Below are 19,104 nucleotides of genomic sequence, written 5' to 3'. Positions count from 1 at the left end.
GAAGTAAATATAAGTGTGTTAGGGGCTGGGCGCAATGGCTTACGCCTGTAATCCCAGCACTTTGGTAGGCTGAGGCGGGCGGATCACTTCAGGTCAGAAGTTTGAGACCAGCCTGGCCAACATAGTGAAACCCTGTCTCTACTAAAAATACAAAAATTAGCCGGGCGCCTGTAATCCCAGTTACTCGAGAGGCTGAGGAAGGAGAATTGCTTCAACTGGGGAAGCAGAGGTTGCAGTGAGTTGAGATTGTGCCACTGCACTCCAGCCTAGGCAACAGAACAAGACTGTGTCTCCAAAAAATAAAATAAATAAATAAATAAGAATAATACAGTAAGTGTGTTAGGTAACAAACTGGGAAGGAGAGAAAAATGAGGCAAAACAAGGGACTATGGTGAGGGGGATGTGAAATTTTCCATAAGGCCAGGGAGTGACTGTTTGAGAGGTAAATGTGAGTGAAGACCTGGGGGAAATGGGGCAGCAAGCCTTGCAGAAAGTAGGGAGGAGTCTTCCATGTGGAAGGAACAGCAAGTGAATAGCCCTTGAGGGGCACCTGTGCTCTTGGTGTGTGACCGGAGTAGAGTGAATGTGGAGAGAAGACAAGGAGGTGAGGCAGAAACATTACAGAGACTCAGACACACAGGTCCTTGGCAGACATGGTGAGGACTTTGATTTTTTATTGTGGGTGAGATGGAAAGCTAACGGAGGGTTTTGAACTGAGGTGTGGCCTGATCCAACTTGAGTTTCAACAGTAATTCTGTTAAAACTGTGTGGCAGCTATGGTGTAGCGGTTGAGAGTGGTGTATCTGAGAATAGACTGGGAGGAGAGGACAGAGGTAGAGGCAAGGAGACCAGGTAGGAGGCCACTGTATCCATCCAGGCAAGAGAGGATTGTGGCTTGCAGCAGGGTGGTAGCTTGGAGAAGGCAGGAAGTGATTGGATTCCAGATGTATTTTGAAGGTAGGACTAGCAAAAATTGTGATGGAGCAACTGTGAGAAGAATCAAGGATGACTTGATGGTTTTGTTCTGAGCAGTTGAAAGGATGCAGGGGCTGGTTTGGAGGGAATAACAGGAGCTTAGTTTTGGACATGTAAAGTTAGAGACCCAGATGAAGATGTCAAGTCGATTTGGACAAAAATATATGTTTGAGAATAATAACCATCACCACCTAACCCATGTTGAGTACTCTTTTTGTGCCAAGCACTTTTGCTAGTGCTTCATCAGTATTAACCTAATTCCCTTAGGAGGTTTGTACTCTCTTCAGCTCCATTTTACAGGTGAGAAAAAGGAGGAACAAATGGATTTGAGCAACTTGCTCCAGGCTACAGGGCTGGATTTGGTATGCAAACCAGGCAGTCTGGATCCAGGGTCCCTGATCTTAACCTCATAGGAAAGGAGAAGAAGCAGATATTGATCTTTCCTTCACTTTATTCCTTCAAGCTGGATGGATGTAGCTTGAAATATGATGGCAGCATCCTGTTTTTACCTGGCTCAGACATCAAAGGTCTGGCCCCTGGGAGCAGAGTCAGCTCCAAGCCCAGTACTTTCTTTCAGCTAAGCTTGTGGCCTGAGGACATTCAACTAAGAACCTGAATAAAATAACTTATCGGAGGTTTCTAAGCCGAAAAATAAACAAAGTGTATTAGAGCGAATGAGAACAGTTTGTGAGAGGCAGAAGCTTTGCTTCTCCCAAAAGCACTCTTCCTAGTTTCTCTTTCAAGAGAAACGTTGGCGTTTTATCTCACAAATGTAAGGAGCCGATGTGCAAATACCATTAAGTGAAATAGCTTTCTTACTGAGTAATCTGTCTTTTTTTGATATGTGGTTTTAATAAGTTTTATTACCTATTGAATAAATACAAAAGAACATTTAAGATTGTGTATTAGATTATAAAGAACAGCAGTACAACCCATCACCCAGTTTAATAAATGGAATATTGTCATCGCCGGAGGCCCTACGTGTTTCCCTACTGATCACACCCTCCTCCCTCATCACATCCCCTTCCCTCCCCTCTGTATCACCACCTTCTGAGTTTCATGATGATAACTACCTTACTTTTCTTGACAGTTTTACTACCTACACATGCATCAAGAATGATAATTTAGCCTGGTTTTGAACTTTATATATATGGAATAATACTGTATTACTCTGTGGCTTACTCCTTTAATACATTTTTTGTGGGAATTGTCCATGTCAAAAACGAAAAGAACTTGTAGCTATGGTTCTTTTAGTTTTTATTACTCTGTATTCCATTATAGTAATATGCTACAATCCATTTATCCATTCTGTTTTTGATGGACATTTGGATTGTTTCTTTTCTTTTCTTTCTTTTTTTTTTTTTTTGAGACAGAGTCTTGCTCTGTCGCCCTGGCTGGAATGCAGTGGCACGATCTCAGCTCACTACAACGTCCGCCTCCCGGATTCAAGCGATTCTCCTGCCTCAGCCTTCTGAGTAGCTGGGATTACAGGTGCCTGCCACCACACCTGGCTAATTTTTTGTGTTTTTAGTAGAGATGGGGTTTCACTGTGTTGGCCAGGCTGGTCGCAAACTCCTGATCTCGTAATCCACCTGCGTCAGCCTCCCAAAGTGCTGGGATTACAGGTGTGAGCCACCGTGCCCGGCCCATTTGGGTGTTTCTAAGATGATAATGCACTTCCATGAGCATTATTTTTATCTTTCTATGAACATTTTTAACGTGTATCCTGGTGAACATGTGCAGGTGGTTCTCTTGTATAAAAAAGTAGGATGGGAATTGCTGTGCTGTAGGATGTGTTCATGTTCAGCTTAATCAGATAACAACAAGCCATTTTCTAAAGTGGTTTCTAGTTACTATCCTACCAGCTGTACATGAAAGACACTGTGGCTCCATTTCCTCAGCTGCACTTAGGATTGTCATATTTTTCTATTTTTGTGATCAGAGAAGTGGAGAAAGAAAGGGGGAAGGGTAACAGGATCTTAGTATCTCATGTGGTTTTAAATTGCATTTCCTAGATTACTAACAAGGTTGAGCATCCTTTTTTGGTGCCATTTGGATTTTTCTTTCATGAAATCCCTGTTCAGCTATATTCCTGTTGGTGTCTCTGCCTTTTTCTTGCTGATTTCTAGGAGTTCCTGGTGCATTCAGTGTGTGGCACATATTATCTCCTATCCTGTGAATGGTCTTTTCATTCTCCTTATGTCTTTTGGCAAAAATAAGTTATTTATTTTAATGATACAGTTTTTTTCAATTTCTCTTTTATTATTAGTGCTTTCTGTGTCTTGGTAAAGAAAATATTTCTCTACTCCAAAGTCATGAACGCATTTGGCTATATTGTCTTCTAAAATGTTTCTTATATAGCCTTCACACTTTGACATTCAATCTAGCTAGAATTGATTTTTCTGTACAATTTGAAGTACAAGTCTAGTTTCACTTTTTCATGTAGATATCCAGTTTTTCTAATACAATGTTTTATTGTTGTGTTTATTTTAACGTAAATACTTATAAATATATTACTCAAAACTCAGCTTCATTCATATCTAAATAATATGATTCTGCTTGTTAATATGGGTGAAAGCCATGCTATAATTTTTTTTCTTTCCAACATTTATTTTAGATTCAAGGGGTACATGTGCAGGTTTGTTACCTGAGTAAATTGCCTGTCATGGGGGTTTGGTCTACAGATAATTTTTCACCCAGGTAATCAGCATAATACCCAATAGGTAGTTTTTCAATCCTCACTCTCCTCCCACCCTCCACCCTCAAGTGGGCCCCAGGGTCTGTTGTTTTCTTCTTTATTTCTGTGTGTACTTAGTGTTTAGCTCCCATTTACAAGTGAGAACATGTGGTATTTGGTTTTCTGTTCCTGGGTTAATTTGTCTAGGATAATGACCTCCAGCTCCATCCATGTTGCTGCAAAGGACATGATCTCATTTTTTTTATGGCTGCGTAGTATTCCATCGTGTATATGTTCCACATTTTCTTTATCCAGTCCGCCATTGATGAGCATCTGGGTTGATTCTACATCTTTGGTATTGTGAATAGTGCTGCAAGGAACATATGTGTGCATGTGTTGTTATTCCTTTGGGTATATACACAGTAATGGGATTGCTAGGTCAAATGGTGGTTCTGTTTTAAGTTCTTTGAGAAATCTTCAGACTGCTTTCCACAGTGGCTGAGTTAATTTACATTCCCACCAGCAGTGTGTAAGCATTCTCTTTTATCTGCAACCTCAACAGCATCTATTATTTTTTGACTTTTTGGTAATAGCCATTCTGACTGGGGTGAGATGGTATCTCATTGTGGTTTTGATTTGCATTCCCCTAATGATTAGTGATATTGAGCATTTTTTCATATGCTTGTTTGCCGTATGTTTATCTTCTTCATGGCCTTTGCCCATTTTAATGGGGTTGTTTGTTTTTTGCTTGTTGATTTAAGTTTCTTATAGATTCTTGACATTAGACCTTTGTCAGATGCATAGTTTGCAAATATTTTTCCCACTTTGTAGATTGTCTGTTTACTCCGTTGATAGTTTCTTTTGTTGTGCAGAAGCTCTTTAGTTTAATTAGGTCCCACTTGTCAATTTTTGTTTTTACTGAAATTGCTTTTGGAATCTTTGTCATGAAGTTTTTGCTAGGGCCAATGTCCAGAATGGTATTCCCTACATTTTCTTCTAGGGTTTTTATAGTTTCATGTTTTACATTTAAGCCTTTAATCCATCTTGAGTTATTTTTTATACATGGTGAGAGGTAGGAGTCCACTTTCAGTCTTCTGCAAATGGCTAGGCAGTTTTCTCAGCACCATTTATTGAATAGAAAGTCTTTTCCCCATTGCTTGTTATTGTTGGCTTTGTAGAAGATCAGATGATTGTAGGTGTGCAGCTTTATTCTGGGTTCTCTAACCTATTTCATTGGTCTGTGTATCTGTTTTTATACCATACCATGCAGTTTTAATTATTGTAGCCTGTGGTGTAGTTTGAAAAGGGTAGTGTGATATCTCTAGCTGTGTTCTTTTTGCTTAGGATTGTTTTGCCATGCTAGAATTTTAATTGACATTGAAGTAAATTTATAAACCAGTTTGGGGAGAATTAACATCTTTACAACGTTAAATCTTTCAATAAATGTTTATCTATTTATCTCTATCTCCATATATATATCTCCATATATATCTTTCTCCATTTATTTAATCTTCTTTATTGTCTGTTAATAAACTTTAGAAATACTTCCTCTAAGGCTTAGCACATTTTTTGTTAGGTTTGATACTACATATGCTTCATACTTATTGTTGCTATTATAAATACTGTCTTGCTTTAAATTTCATTTTCTAAATATTTCTTGCTGGCTTTCAGAAACACAATTCACTTTTATATGTTGATTTTTTAATTAACAAGCATACCTTGCTAACATTATTAATTTGCTAACTTATTGGTAAAGTCTTTTGGTTATTTTACATATACAAAAATATCATCTGCAAATAATGACAGTTATGTTTCTTTTACTTCTTTTCACTTCCTGCCTTACTGTGCAGGCTCTGATCATAAATATGATGTTGAACAGAAGAGAGGATAATGAACATCACCATCTTGATCAGAATCTCCAAGGGTTAATTAAGCTTTATGTGATATTTTCTGTGAGGTTTGGGGGGTATTTCTGTTAGGTTTAGGGAGTCCTTCTGTTTCTAATTTGCTAAAAATTACTACCATGAATAAAGACTAAAATTTATTTTTAGTGCTTTTTCTATATTATGATGGTAAGATTTTTCTCTTTTAATATGTTATTGCAGTGAATTACATTAATTGATTTTCTAATGTTAACCCATGTATTCTCAACAGGGTGATATTATCCCCAAGGGGGCTAAAAATAGTTCTTGAGTAGGGCAAATAAATTGTAATTTTTGTTGTATACAGAATAGCTATAATATATATATACAGTACAAAAGTAAACAAAATATATGTGTAGCATTAAAATTTCAAAAACTTTTACTTTGCAAAAACTCTGTGAAAAGGATGAAAAGACAAGCTACAGACTGGGAGAAAATATTTTCAAACCACAGCCAACAAAGGACTAGTATCAGGCCAGGCACAGTGGCTCATGCCTGTAATCCCAGCACTTTGGGAGGCCAAGGCAGGTGGATCACTTGAGCCCAGGAGTTTGAGACCAGCCCGGGAAACATAGTGAAACCCCATCTCTATGAAAATATGAAAAACTAACTAGGCATAGTGGTGTGCACCTGTAGTTCCAGCTACTCTGGAGGTTGAGGTGGGTGGATCGCTTGAACCTGGGAGGTGGAAGTTACAGTGAGCTGAGATGGCATCACTCCACTCCAACCTGGACAACAGAGTGAAACACTGTCTCAGAATAAAAACAAAAGGACTAGTATCTAGAATATATAGAAAAATCTCAAAACCCAACAGTAAAAAGTTCCCATTAAAAAAATGGGCTAGGCTGGGTGTGGTGGCTCATGCCTGTAATCCCAGCACTTTGGGAGGCCAAGGTGGGCTGTCACTTGAGGTCGGGAGTTTGAGACCAGCCTGACCAACATGGTGAAACTCCATCTCTACTAAAAATACAAAATTAGCCAGGCGTGGTGGTACATGCTTGTAATTCCAGCTACTTGGGAGGCTGAGGCAGGAGAATTGCTTGAACCCAGGAAGTGGAGGTTGTGGTGAGCTGAGATCATGCCATTGCACTCCAGCCTGGGCAACAAGAGCAAAACTCCATCTTCCAAAAAAAAAAAAAACAAAAAAATGAGCTAAAGAAATAAACATATGTTTCACCAAAGAGAATATATCGAGATAGTAAGTAATCACATGAAAAGATATTCAATATCATTATCCATTAGAGAAATACAAATTAAAATGATCCTTTCACTGCACATCTATTAGAATAACTGAAATAAGAAGTAATGGTAAGACTAAATGCTAGTGAGGATGCCGAGAGATTGGATCATTCATGCATTGCTGGTGGGAATATAAAATGGTACAACCACTTTGGAAAACAGTTTGGTGGTTTCTTATAAAACTAAACATGCAATTACCGTATGACCCAGCAATTGCACTCTTGGACTTTATCCCAGAGAAATGGAAACTTACGTTCATACAAAAACCTGTACACAAATGTTTATAGCAGTTTTATCCATAATAGCTAAGAACCAAAAACAGCCTAGATGTCCTTTGATGGAGAAAGAAGGAAACTAACTGTGATATATGTATTTCATGGAATACTACTCAGCAATAAAAAGGAATGAACTACTGGTACATGCAACAACTCAGATGAAGCTCAAAGGCATTATGCTGAGTAATAAAAGCCAGTCCTAAAAAGTTGTATAATGCATGATTCCATTTATATTGCATTCTTGGAATGACAAAATTATAGAAATGAAAAACAGATTAGTGGTTGTCAAAGGTTAGGAACAGAGTATGGAGATGGAGGCAAGGTAGGAGGGAAATGGGCACGCTTATGAAAGTGCAGCAGGAAAGATCCTTGCAGTGATGGAACTGTTCTGTATCTTGACTGTGGTGGATACATGTACCTACACATTGATAACATTGCATAGAACTAGATACACACACACCCCCACGTACATGTAAAACTGGGGAAATATGAATAAGATTGGTGGATTGTATTAATGTCAATTTTCTGATTGTAATATTCTATTAGAGGAGGGGAATTCAAGAGAGAGTGATTAGGGGAAAAAATGTGCAAGAAGTTTCCTTAGGGGGACAATAATGAGAAAAAGGTTGAGAAACACTGTGTTAAACCAACCTTGTATAAATTGGATAACTCAGTTTAGTCATTATATAATTCTCCTTTCCATAGATCACTAAATTCTCTTTGATAATTTGTTTGGGATTCTTTTACCTATGTCCATGATTGAGATTATTTTGTAATTCTCCTTTTAGAGACTTTACATACAAATTGGGTATATATTGTCAGGTTTTGGTGTCTAACCTTACAAATGCTAACCTTATAAAATGAGTAGATGAGTGGCCTTTCTTCTTGTGTACTCTGGAGTAGTTAGTGGAAGATTAAAATTTTTTCTTTTTCCTTTAACGTTTGATAGAACTTTTCAGTAAAAGCACCTGGCCTGACATTTTTCTGGTGGGAAGGTTTTAAGTCTTGGTTCACTTTATTTCAAGGTTATTGGACAAGTCAGGTTTTTAACCTTCTTCTTGAATCAGTTTTGAAAAGTTATATTTTGCTAGGACTTCTATAGTTTTATCCGTATTTATGTATTGGTATAAAGACATTTATTATTTCCCTTCATTGCCTTCTAAATATAGTATTTGTAATTGTGTATACTTTTCATTCCTATTGTTATTTGCACTCTTTTTAATTCTATTAGTCTTCTCTAAGAACATTTTATCTGTGTATTTTAAATTTTTTTAAATAATTTATGATTTTATATTTATTATTTCCTTTTTCTAACATTCTGTGATTTATTTTGCTCTACTTTTGTATCTTAATAAATTGGGAGCTTATTGTATGAAGTTTCATTTGTCTTCTAATATAAGCTGACAATACTGCTTACATATATTCTTAAAATTTTCACATATAGCATTTTCATTATTGCTTGATTCAAAATATTTCCTAATATTTATTAAGATTTCTTCTTTGGCCAGTGAATTATTTAGAAGTATGTTTCTTAATTTTTAAATTTTTCAAATTGTTTTTTATCTAGTATAGACAACTAGATACTAGTTAACCAGACAACTAGTTAGATAACTAGATACTTAATTGTATCATAACCAGTATTTGTGGTCTGTATACCAATTTTTTGAAATTTGTTCCAGCTTGCTTCATGTCAAGTGATGGCGTGTTATCACTTATCATAAAAATTCTTGGTGTTATTATAAAAAATATGCATTCTTCACCGGTTGAGTGTAATGTTCTATGATCATTAGATCAGCGTGGTCATTTTGTTGTTTAAAGCTTCTGTTTGCTTGCTGATATTTTTGCTTGCTTGATATATCAATAACTGAGAGGTGTATTTTAACATCTTCCATTATGATGATGGACATTTCTTACTTTCTTACAGTTCTGTCAATTTTTGCATTAATAATTTTGAGGCTATGTTATTAAATATATCCAAGTTTAGGATTATATATTTCTGATGAATTGTACTTTTTATCATTTTGTTGTAAAGTCTATCCATAATCTATAACTATATCAACTTTCTTTTCATTAATATTTTATCTTATATGGCTTTCCCATCCCTTTACTTTCATCATTGATAATCCTTTATATTTTAGATATTTTTTTGTGCATACCATGTTAAATTTCATTTGTTAATTCAACCTGTCAGTCTTTTTATCTTGAATGCTTAGTCCATTTATGTTTATTTTTAAGTACTGATATAGTTTTATTTCTAACCTCTTACATTCCTTTTATTTCACCTTTCTTTCCTCCTTTAAGGATATTTATAGTTTTTGTTTGTCTGAATTGTCTTTATTTTTTCCCTTGTTCTGTGAAGATATTTCACTGGGTATGTAATTCTAACTTTATAGTTATTTTTCTGTCTATACTTTGAAGTGCACATTGGCTTCTCCTGCTCTGGAAAGAGGTGGTAGTCAGTCTAAACATTCTTCGTTTGAAGGTAATGTGTATTTTCTCTTTGATGGCTGTTAAGATCTTCTCTTTGTTTTTGGTCTTATGTATTTTTGGTGTCTATTTGTAGATTTATTTTTAGTTACCCTGCTTGAGATATCTTGGAATTTCTAATCTGACAAGTAAAATCTTTCATAAATTCTAGGGAATTTTCAACCAGTATTTTTTCAAATATTGCCCCTCTACCATTTTCTTTCTCCTCTCCTTAGGAACTCAGATTAGATATCTATGAGACTGTCTCACGCTGCCCTCCGTGTGTCTTCATCTCTCTTTCATATTTTCATCTTTTTGTCTATGTTATCCATTTAATTTTGTATTTACGGTAGTATATTTTTCTTCTCTGGAAGTTTATTTAGTTCTTTTTCAGTTGTACATGCTCCTTTTTCATATTTTTAATTTCTTTTCTTATTTCCTTAAACAGATTAAACAGTTGTATTTTTTGCTCAACAATTCTAGTGTTTGAAAATTCTTTGCAGATCTCATTCTGCCTGTTCACCCCACCCACCCACACAGTTTGCTGGTTCTTGTTCATGGTAACTTGATTTCTTATGCATTTTGTGATTTATTTATTTATTATTTATTATTTTTTCTACCATGTGCACATCAACTTAGGAACATTCTGTCTGAGGAGGCTGGTTTGAAGGTATCTTCCTTCAGAAAGGATTATTGGCTGGGCGTGGTGGCTCACACCTGTAATCCTAACACTTTGGTTGGCAGAGGTGGGCAGATGGATCACTTGAGGTCAGGAGTTCAAGACCAGCCTGGCCAACATGGTGAAACCCATCTCTACTAAAAATACAAAAAAAAAATTGGCCAGGCATGGTGGCGGGAGCCTGCAGTCCCAGCTACTTGGGAGGCTAAAGCATGAGAATCACTTGAGCCCGGGAGGTGGAGATTGCAGTGAGCTGGGCTTGCACCACTACACTCCAGCCTGGGCAGCAAAGCGAGAATCTGTCTCAAAAAAAAAAAAAAAGGCATTATTATAGTATTTGCTTTTCCTGGATACCCGAGGCTACTAACCTGGAAGTACTTAAACTAGTCTCAACTTGGAGGTTTTTCAGACCACACAAGTAGTTTTAGCTGTACACCCCTATGTGAAAAAATTTGTGGTTATTAATTCTCAGGAGATATTTTTTCCTCTACTCTTCACGCAATCCTAAGGCAGACAATTTTCTTTGCTATCTTCAGCTAAGGGTGGAGGTTATTTCTAACTTACCCTTTAAGGCTTTTAGGAATTCTCACTTTATGCATCAGCTCTTCTGTTCCCCATCTTCGGTTGGCCCTAGGTTCTTTATCATTTGCCTTCTTCATAAGAGATTTGGAAAACTCAAGAGTCTGGTTTGTTCAAAATCTTGAGAGTGAAAATCAGCTTGTGTCCTCTGTTTACTCTTGGGGTTGCAGCTTTCACTCGGCCTCTGATGATTCTTTACTTTGTTGCTCACCCTGTGATGCATTTTAAATAATGTTATTACATTTTACAAATATTTTAACTTTATTTCCATAGTAGTTTAAAGTATCTAAACCACCATACTATAGGAAATGGCATCATATAGCAAGCTTTTATAAATTTGGCTTTGCTTTTTACTTTTGGTTGGTTTATAAAAAAATTTTATTTTTTCTTCTTTTTTAGTATTTTAATTTTTTTGTATGTTTGGGGTGGGGGTTATAGATACCAGTCCAATTTTAATATTCTGTATTTAGTATAGACTGTTATGGGATGATTTGTGGTGCTTCTGTTGATATAACCAACAAATATTTGTTGAATGCCTGCCTTATACCAGGCACTATTCCAGGAATGGGGGTATAGAAGTGAACATAATAGACAAAAATCCCTGCCCCCTCAAGGAGCTTGGATTCTAGTATGAACACATGGGCGTGTAGTACATTAGACAGTGATAACACTAAGGACAAATAAAGCAGGGAAGGGGACCTCGCATTTTTGGAGAGAATACTCAGGAATATGCAGAAAGGGTGACATTTTTAAAGAAAAGAGGATATGAACAATGAGCACTCCAGAAAAAGGACCTAAATGCTTTACAAATGCCTAAGAGAATAAGGAATGAAAAATTTTATATTTATACTGTTGCAAGCATTGATGTTTATTCTTTCTTCTCTCTTAAATCTCAATTTTTCTTTTTCTATTTGTTTTGGTTTTCCCGGCAGGAGAACTGACATTATCATCTTGGGCAAGTTTCTTAATGTCTTTGAGTTAAAATAAGACTACTGCCTATCTCTCAGGATAGATGGATGAAACAAGACATTTGTAAAATACCTGACATTTGATGGGTACTCAATACATGGTAGTTTCTCTTGTTTTCATTCTTCCTGTCTTATCTAGGTTATTTTCAGCACTTGTTTCAGTACCTGTTGGTAAATTTGCAATGATATGATTCTTCTTCTTTTTTTTTTTTTTTTTTTTTTGAGATGGGGTTTATCTCTTGTTGTCCAGGCTGGAGTGCAATGGCGCGATCTCACTGTGACGCCCGCCTCCTGGGTTCAAGCGGTTCTTGTGTGTCAGCCTCCCAAGTAGCTGGGATTACAGGAGCCCGCCAGCATGCCCAGCTAATTTTTGTATTTTTTTAGTAGAGACGGGGTTTCGCCATGTTGGTAGGGCTGGGGAGAGACCAAAAACCAAAAGCATACAATATAAATAGTTGTACTTTGTTTATCTTTAGTGCTTATCTTACTTTGATGTTGCTCACATCATATGAAATCTCAACAGTCATACGAGGCAAGGAAGTCTTGTATGGAGAGTATCACTCATGACACAGACAGGAAAAACTGACTGACTGAGACCCCATGGTGAACTCCTGACCTCAGGTGATCCACACCCGCCTTGGCTTTCCAAAGTCCTGGGATTACAGGCGTGAGCCACCGTGCCGGGCCGTAATGGTATGATTCTTATGCAGCACCGTGGAGGCAGCATGTGATAGGAAATTAACTAAAGACAAATTAGGAGAATTCGAAAGTTTCAAATTTGAAAGATTTTAAAAAACCTCTCTAAAGTAGTTTTTAAAGTCTGATTTGGTTCTCAAGACTAAGGAGATAAAGCCAAGCTTTGTACATTTTCCCCTTAAAGGTATTTTTCATTGTATTGCAGCAGGTTGGCAGCCTCAGTAAATCTCCATTTGTAAATGTGACAGTCAGCAGAATCTCCAGTTACAGTCAACTCAAAGCAAGCAGGGGCATGCCACATACATGTTCATATATAGTTACATATCTACTCTTTATCCTTTAACCTAAACTGGCTCTAATGTTTCAGTGTAAATTGATGAGTTTTTTTGTGCCACTAAAATGGAGGAAATGTAACAGTAAGGGTGAAACTGCAAGATTCTTGTAGTTTGGGTTTGAAAGAAGCTGAAATCTAAGTTAAGAAGTGAAATTAGACCCTGAAGTAACTTGTGTTCCTTTAGTGAGATTTTCTTTGATTGGAGAGTCCTGGGACCTTACTTCTCTTTTCTTTTCTTTTCTTTTTTTTTTTTTTTTTTGAGACTCAGTCTCATTCTGTTGCCCAGGCTGGAGTGCTGCAAGCTCCACCTCCCGGGTTCACGCCATTCTCCTACCTCAGCCTCCCGAGTAGCTGGGACTGCAGGCTCCCGCCACCATGCTTGGCTAAATTTTTGTATTTTTAGTAGAGACGGGGTTTCACCGTGTTAGCCAGGATGGTCTCGATCTCCTGACCTCATGATCTGCCCACCTCGGCCTCCCAAAGTGCTGGGATTACAGGCGTCAGCCGCCGCACCCAGCCAGGACCTTACTTTTCGTACTGGTTTTGATACTGACTCACCATGGGGTCTCAGTCAGTCAGTTTTTCCTGTCTGTGTCATGAGTGATACTCTCCATACAAGACTTCCTTGCCTCGTATGACTGTTGAGATTTCATATGATGTGAGCAACATCAAAGTAAGATAAGCACTAAAGATAAACAAAGTACAACTATTTATATTGTATGCTTTTGGTTTTTGGTCTCTCCCCAGCCCTACCATTGACCATGCCCTGCTGGACATGCCCTTCCTTTGACTCCCTGGGGAGATGCCCTCTGACTTCTGAGAGCAGCTGGACCACCCATTCTGAAGACACCAGCAGTCCTAGCTTTGGATGTTCGTATACAGATCTGCAGCTCATCAATGCTGAGGAGCAGCCAAGTGGCCAGGCTTCTGGGGCTGACTCAACTGGTAAGATGGAGCTCTAAGCCAGAGGGCTTTGCAAATCACTTTTGGTGTACCCAGGTCCACTTCAAAGTCCTTTTAAAAATTGCTGCAGCTGGCTTCCTTTGCAGAATGAGTTCAGGTGTTGTTATCCAGTCAAAAAGCTAGAACCCAAAGTGGCTGGAAATTGCATTGGGGAAGATGTGTACACAAATTGGATCCTTGGTTGGCAGATTATTCATACTCGGCAACCATTTGACAGTGTATCTTAATATGTTGTTTTCTGACTGTTTGGTATAAATACCATTCTCTGTCAATTTATTTTCTCCTGGAATTACTGAACTGTGTGTAAATATGCACAAGGTTGAATCTTTCATCCTACTACCCATGCATCTTGCCTTTTCAATAAGAGGGAGGTAGATTTAAGCAGAGAAAACGAACGTTATATAAAACAGAATGAGAATCAACACTCAGCCACTGTGTCCAGACTACAAATCATTTGGCAGTTAAGTGTTTATTCTGTTGTGCCTTGGTTGAGTGATACATCAATCGGCAATGCACTATGCCTCCTTTATTAAACTTTCCAGTAGGTGTAAGATGGAATGCTGGCTTTCTTTGCAGGTGGAATATGGGTCTGTTAACAAGTGCTGAATTACAGGCAAGGTTTGGGAATGGCACTGGAAAGATACTTGGCATTGGAAAGATGTTCTTGGTGTTTTGGTTATTTGACCCGAGAGATTGGTTTCTTCTGAAAGTGATGAAGTTACTGCTCGTTTCTCTGTGGATGAAATTACCCAGTGTGTTGACAACATTTGTTTTTCCTCTTCAATGTTGTTCAGAGTTTCTAGATCATTTTTAAGCTTCGGATGTTTGCCCTCATGCTATGTGCCATTGAATTCTACAAGTATAGAGAGCGATCTGTCTTGCAGACTGAAGGCTTCAGGCAGGATTTGGTTTGGTATTTGATAATGTTGCAGAGAATCCTAGTTTATCATGGACTCCCTTTGTCTTCAGAAGCTGTGGTTCTTTATAGCATTTTGTTTTCACAGACACTCCTTCAGTTCTGGTTTGTCTCTGTGACTGATTATCCTGGTTGGTGGCTGAAATATGCCCCCACAGCCCCATTTCCACAGTGGGGGCATCTCATGGATGCGAGCACACCTTCAGCAGCTGAGGCTGTTAGGAAGAGAGGCTGAGCTTGCCTCCCTGCTTCACTTTTCATTGCTCTGGGCCCCCTTTCCAGGCCTTTCCAGGGAGGAGGCCCATATGCATACCCAGACTCCAGAGCCAGACTGCTCAGGTTCAAACCCTGATTCTGCACTGACCAGCTTACTATCTTTATGACTCCATTTCCTCACCTGAAAAATGGGTATACCTCACCAAGTTATCATCTCCAAATGAGACAGTTTATGTAGAATAACTTATGTGATGCTTGACACAGAATAAGTGGCCATCAGGGTTGAAACAAGTTCTCTTTCCTGCTGCAAGGTTCTTGTTGCTTTGGAGAGTTGCAAAATGGGCCCCTCACTGAAGGAAAAGCCAAGATCTCTATGCTGAGGCTGTTTTTTCATTGCCTAATCTACTTTCTTATTAGATGAAAGTTGCTTTAATTCTTGGAGGTTCAAGTGATGAAAATCAGAGCCCTAGCCTGAACTAGACATTATTAGTCTGCCTCCACAGCTTATAATTATTTTTAACATCTCCTTGTTCTAAAGTCATTCTAACAGTGTCATAGTTTGCATCAAGAAAACCTCCTCCCCTGTTTTGGTTGGGGTCCTGGCGGGAAGCAGATGGTGCCCTAAAAAGGTTTATCTGGAGAGAGCTTAATGAAGGGATCACCTACAGAGAAAGCAAGCGATGGAATCATAGAAAAGGGACTGCCCAACAGGAGCTATGGCGACAGAAAGGACAGAGCCACTGCAGAGATTTGACCAAGCAGGGAGATAGGGAGGAATAAATTCCCAAATCTGGTGCTGGTGTTTCCAACTAGTAGATCCTAGCCTGAGGCCAAAGGACATGAAGCCCTGGGGAAGCAGCCCACAGAGGTCAGTCGCCAGAGCAGATAGAGTGGATCTGAGGTTGGAAGTGGGGAACAGGTGTGTTGGAATAGCCAGCACACTTGATCCTCACCAGAAACTAACTGGCCCCTACGCCAGAGTTTACACCAGAGACTCAAAGGCAAATCTGGGACTACAGAATGAGGAGGGATGCTCTTATTCAACAAGAGGCAGTTTCTATGGCTACAAGGAGGGTAGAGGTATGGCCTTTTGGCAACCATCCTCTTTTTTGTTTGTTTGTTTGTTTTTGAGATGGAGTCTCGCTCTGTCACCCAGGCTGGATGGAGTGCGATGGTGCAATCTCGGCTCACTGCAACCTCTGTCTCCCAGGCTCAAGTGGTTTTCCTGCCTCAGCCTCCCAAGTAGCTGGGATTACAGGTGTGTGCCACCGCGCTTGGCTAATTTTTGTTATTTTAGTAGAGACAGAGTTTCGCCATGTTGGTCAGGCTGATCTCAAAATCCTGACCTCAGGTGATCCACCTGCCTTGGCCTCTCAAAGTGCTAGGATTACAAGCGTGAGCCACCATGCCTGGCCCCATCCTCTTTTACAGTAGTAATAGTTATAGCTAGCACTTACTGAGTGTCTGCTGTGTGCCAGCATATGAGGTGTATGATCTGTGGCTTTTACAGCAATCCTGCAAGGCAGGTGTCATTCTCCCCATTTCCTAGTTGACACTGAGTCTGAGAAAGGTGAAGCAACTTGTTAAGAGAACACCACTGAGAAATGGATGACCTGAATTTCAGTGAAACTTCCAAATCCTTTTCCAGCCAGTTCCCAAACAGTCACCGTAGTCATTTATTTGCTATGTTACCCGTCCCAGACCTTCCATACAGATATGTATAGAGGATGCATACAAGCATATATACATATTTTGCCTTGGGGGCTTATTTTTAACATAAATAGGACCAAGGGATTTAAAACAAGATGTGTAGCAGGCGGAGCTTGAGGATAAAGGCCATATGTCCTTGACAGATATGAATGCTTACAGATAACTGCTGTGTGCCCACAGTATTATGTTCTATAAACAAATTTCTGGACATTTTACTTTGAAATCTCCCTATTCTTTAGTAATTAGGCTAGGACCCAGGATGGCCCAGGTGCTAGGGAATGCTTCCATCTGCTTTGACGACGCAGTCTTCCTTTGCATCTCACCTCCATCTGCCCTCCAGGCCCAGAGGTGACAGGTAGTATATCTCCATGAGCCTGGGAAATGAGGGGCAGTGAAGTGAGTCCTCAGAGAGCAGCTCCGCAGGCCATGGAGACAGTGTCTGGATGCATCCTGAGCTGTAATAACCCATGAGGCTCTTCCTGAACATCCTGACGTGTGCTATCAGGGTAGAGCTCTGGCTTTGAAAAGTCTTTAACTCATCCTGGGTCCCAGAATAGAAGGAGGAGAAGGAAAGACAAAGTTTAGGAGAATGAACAAGTATTTTTCAACCTGTGACATTTAACCATTTACTCCAGTAGCAGGGAATTTAAAAATGCTTTCATTTGTCCAGGCGTGGTGGCTCGTGCCTGTATTCCCAGCACTTTGGGAGGCTGAGGTGGGTGGATCACTTGAAGCTAGGAGTTTGAGACCACCCTGGCCAACATGGTGAAACCCCGTCTCTACTAAAAATACAAAAATTAGCTGGGCATGGTGGCGCGCCTGTAATTCCAGCTACTTGAGAAGCTGAGGCAGGAGAATTGCTTGAACCCAGGAGGCGGAGGCTGCAGTGAGCCAAGATCGTGCCACCGCACTCCAGCCTGGCTGACAGAGTGAGACTTGGTCTCAAAAAAAAAAAAAAAAAAAAAAAAGGAAGAAAAAATGCTTTCAGATGAGCTATCGAGAGCTTCAAGGATATCTGTACACATTGGAAAGCCCTCCAGCCAGGTGATGCCCTGCCCTCTGCCTGGCACCAGGCTTGTGGCAGTGCCAACCTCTGGGAGAGCCCTGCTTTGAGGCTGGATGGTTCCAGTTGGGTAAACTGAAACCCCCTGGGGTTATGGGGCAGATTCCCATCAGTCTGTCCTCCGGGTAAGTCATTTCTTCAGAGCTTTACTTTCTTATCTGTAAAATGGAACTGAGCGATCCTGCTCAGTCAGGGTGACAGGGTATATATGAAGGTGTTTCATACAGTGCCAAGTGCTGTAGGAATAAAAAAATCTTAATTTAATATCTCTCTGCCTCATTTCCATTTGATATGGGGCATAAGGATAATTACTGTCGACTCCTCTGTTACCCCGAAAGAAAGCTGTTACTCAAACTATAGCATGTGGAATGAGATCTGAGAAGTGCTTTGCATTTCTCAGCAGCAAGCAGTAAATACAGAGATGCAGTGGGGAGCTCGGTATGATTGGTTTCTGTGCCTGGGGAACCTTGGGAGGAACTGCCTTGGGGAGACGTTTGTCATTGTCCCCGCCCCCACCCCCCACCCGCCATGCCCTTTAGCATTGCAGAGGGTGGTAGAGGTTGAAGAGTTCCTTGGAATTGCAGCCTCATCTGGAGCTCCCTCAGCTGAGCTGGGCTCTCCCTGGCAGCATAGTGTGTCAGGGTAACCACTGGGCACCTCATGTTCTGTGATTCATCTCTTGTTTGGAGAGGGATTACGGTGCTCTGGGCCCAGCCTATTTGCCTTGGCCCCCTTGCTTGGTAGTGGGCTGCCGAGAGCAGAGCCACAGCCTCCTCCCTGTCATCTGCGGCAGAGTTCTGCAGGGATTTGGCAGCCCCGCAGGGCAATCCAGTTCCCAGCATAATCGTGGAGGGAAAGACTCTGTGATCAGCCTACACTTTATTCTCATTTTCTCACCAAGGGGATAATTAGTAGGAAAGCAAACAAATCCCCTTACCTTGGTTAAATCACAGGGTGTGGGGGGGCAGAGCTGCAGAGCAGTGTTGATGTTAGCTCTGAGGTCTGCTCTCAAGAGCGAATGGCAGGAGAATTGTTAAATTGTTAATAGGCAAAATCCCAAACAACATTTCACTCCTCTCTTACCCCTCATCTCCACAGGAGTCTCCTTTGTCTAGACAAGCTGGGCACACCCTGCCATTTTCACCAGTCAGGGTAGCTCTGTAATGCCACTAGGTTCACATGGGTTGGTGAACAGTAAGAGGGTCGAGGGAATAAAAGCAAACCTTCTGCCTTTGAAGTTCATTCCAACCAGGGAAGAGAAAATATGTAAATGCTTGCACACAAGCTGCTCTTAAGTAGTAGTCTTTGGTTTGGGTTCTTTTTTTTATTTTTTAATTTTTTTATTTTGAGACAGAGTCTTGTTCTGTCACCCAGGCTAGAGTGCAGTGGCATGGTCTCGGCTCACTGCAACCTCCACCTTCCGGGT

General features: G+C 39.9%; 1 protein-coding gene across 16 annotated transcripts in view; it reads left to right on the top strand.

Moving 5' to 3' along the window:
* Positions 1-19,104, top strand: part of STON2 (stonin 2) — a 176,143-nt gene that overhangs the window by 52,008 nt on the left and 105,031 nt on the right. For 10 of the 16 annotated variants that reach the window (XM_034937952.3, XM_034937950.3, XM_063596097.1 and 7 more), the window contains one exon: positions 13,558-13,755. The exons of the other annotated variants lie outside the window; for them this stretch is intronic. In XM_034937952.3, coding sequence (XP_034793843.1) covers positions 13,558-13,755 — 198 coding nt within the window. The remainder of the gene's footprint in view (positions 1-13,557; positions 13,756-19,104) is intronic. 16 annotated transcript variants of the gene reach the window in all.

This window comes from Pan paniscus, chromosome 15 (assembly GCF_029289425.2).
Source record: "Pan paniscus chromosome 15, NHGRI_mPanPan1-v2.0_pri, whole genome shotgun sequence".
NCBI classification, from domain to species: domain Eukaryota; kingdom Metazoa; phylum Chordata; class Mammalia; order Primates; family Hominidae; genus Pan; species Pan paniscus.
Note: the sequence above shows the minus strand (reverse complement) of the source record. Positions and strands in the feature narration are given on the sequence as shown.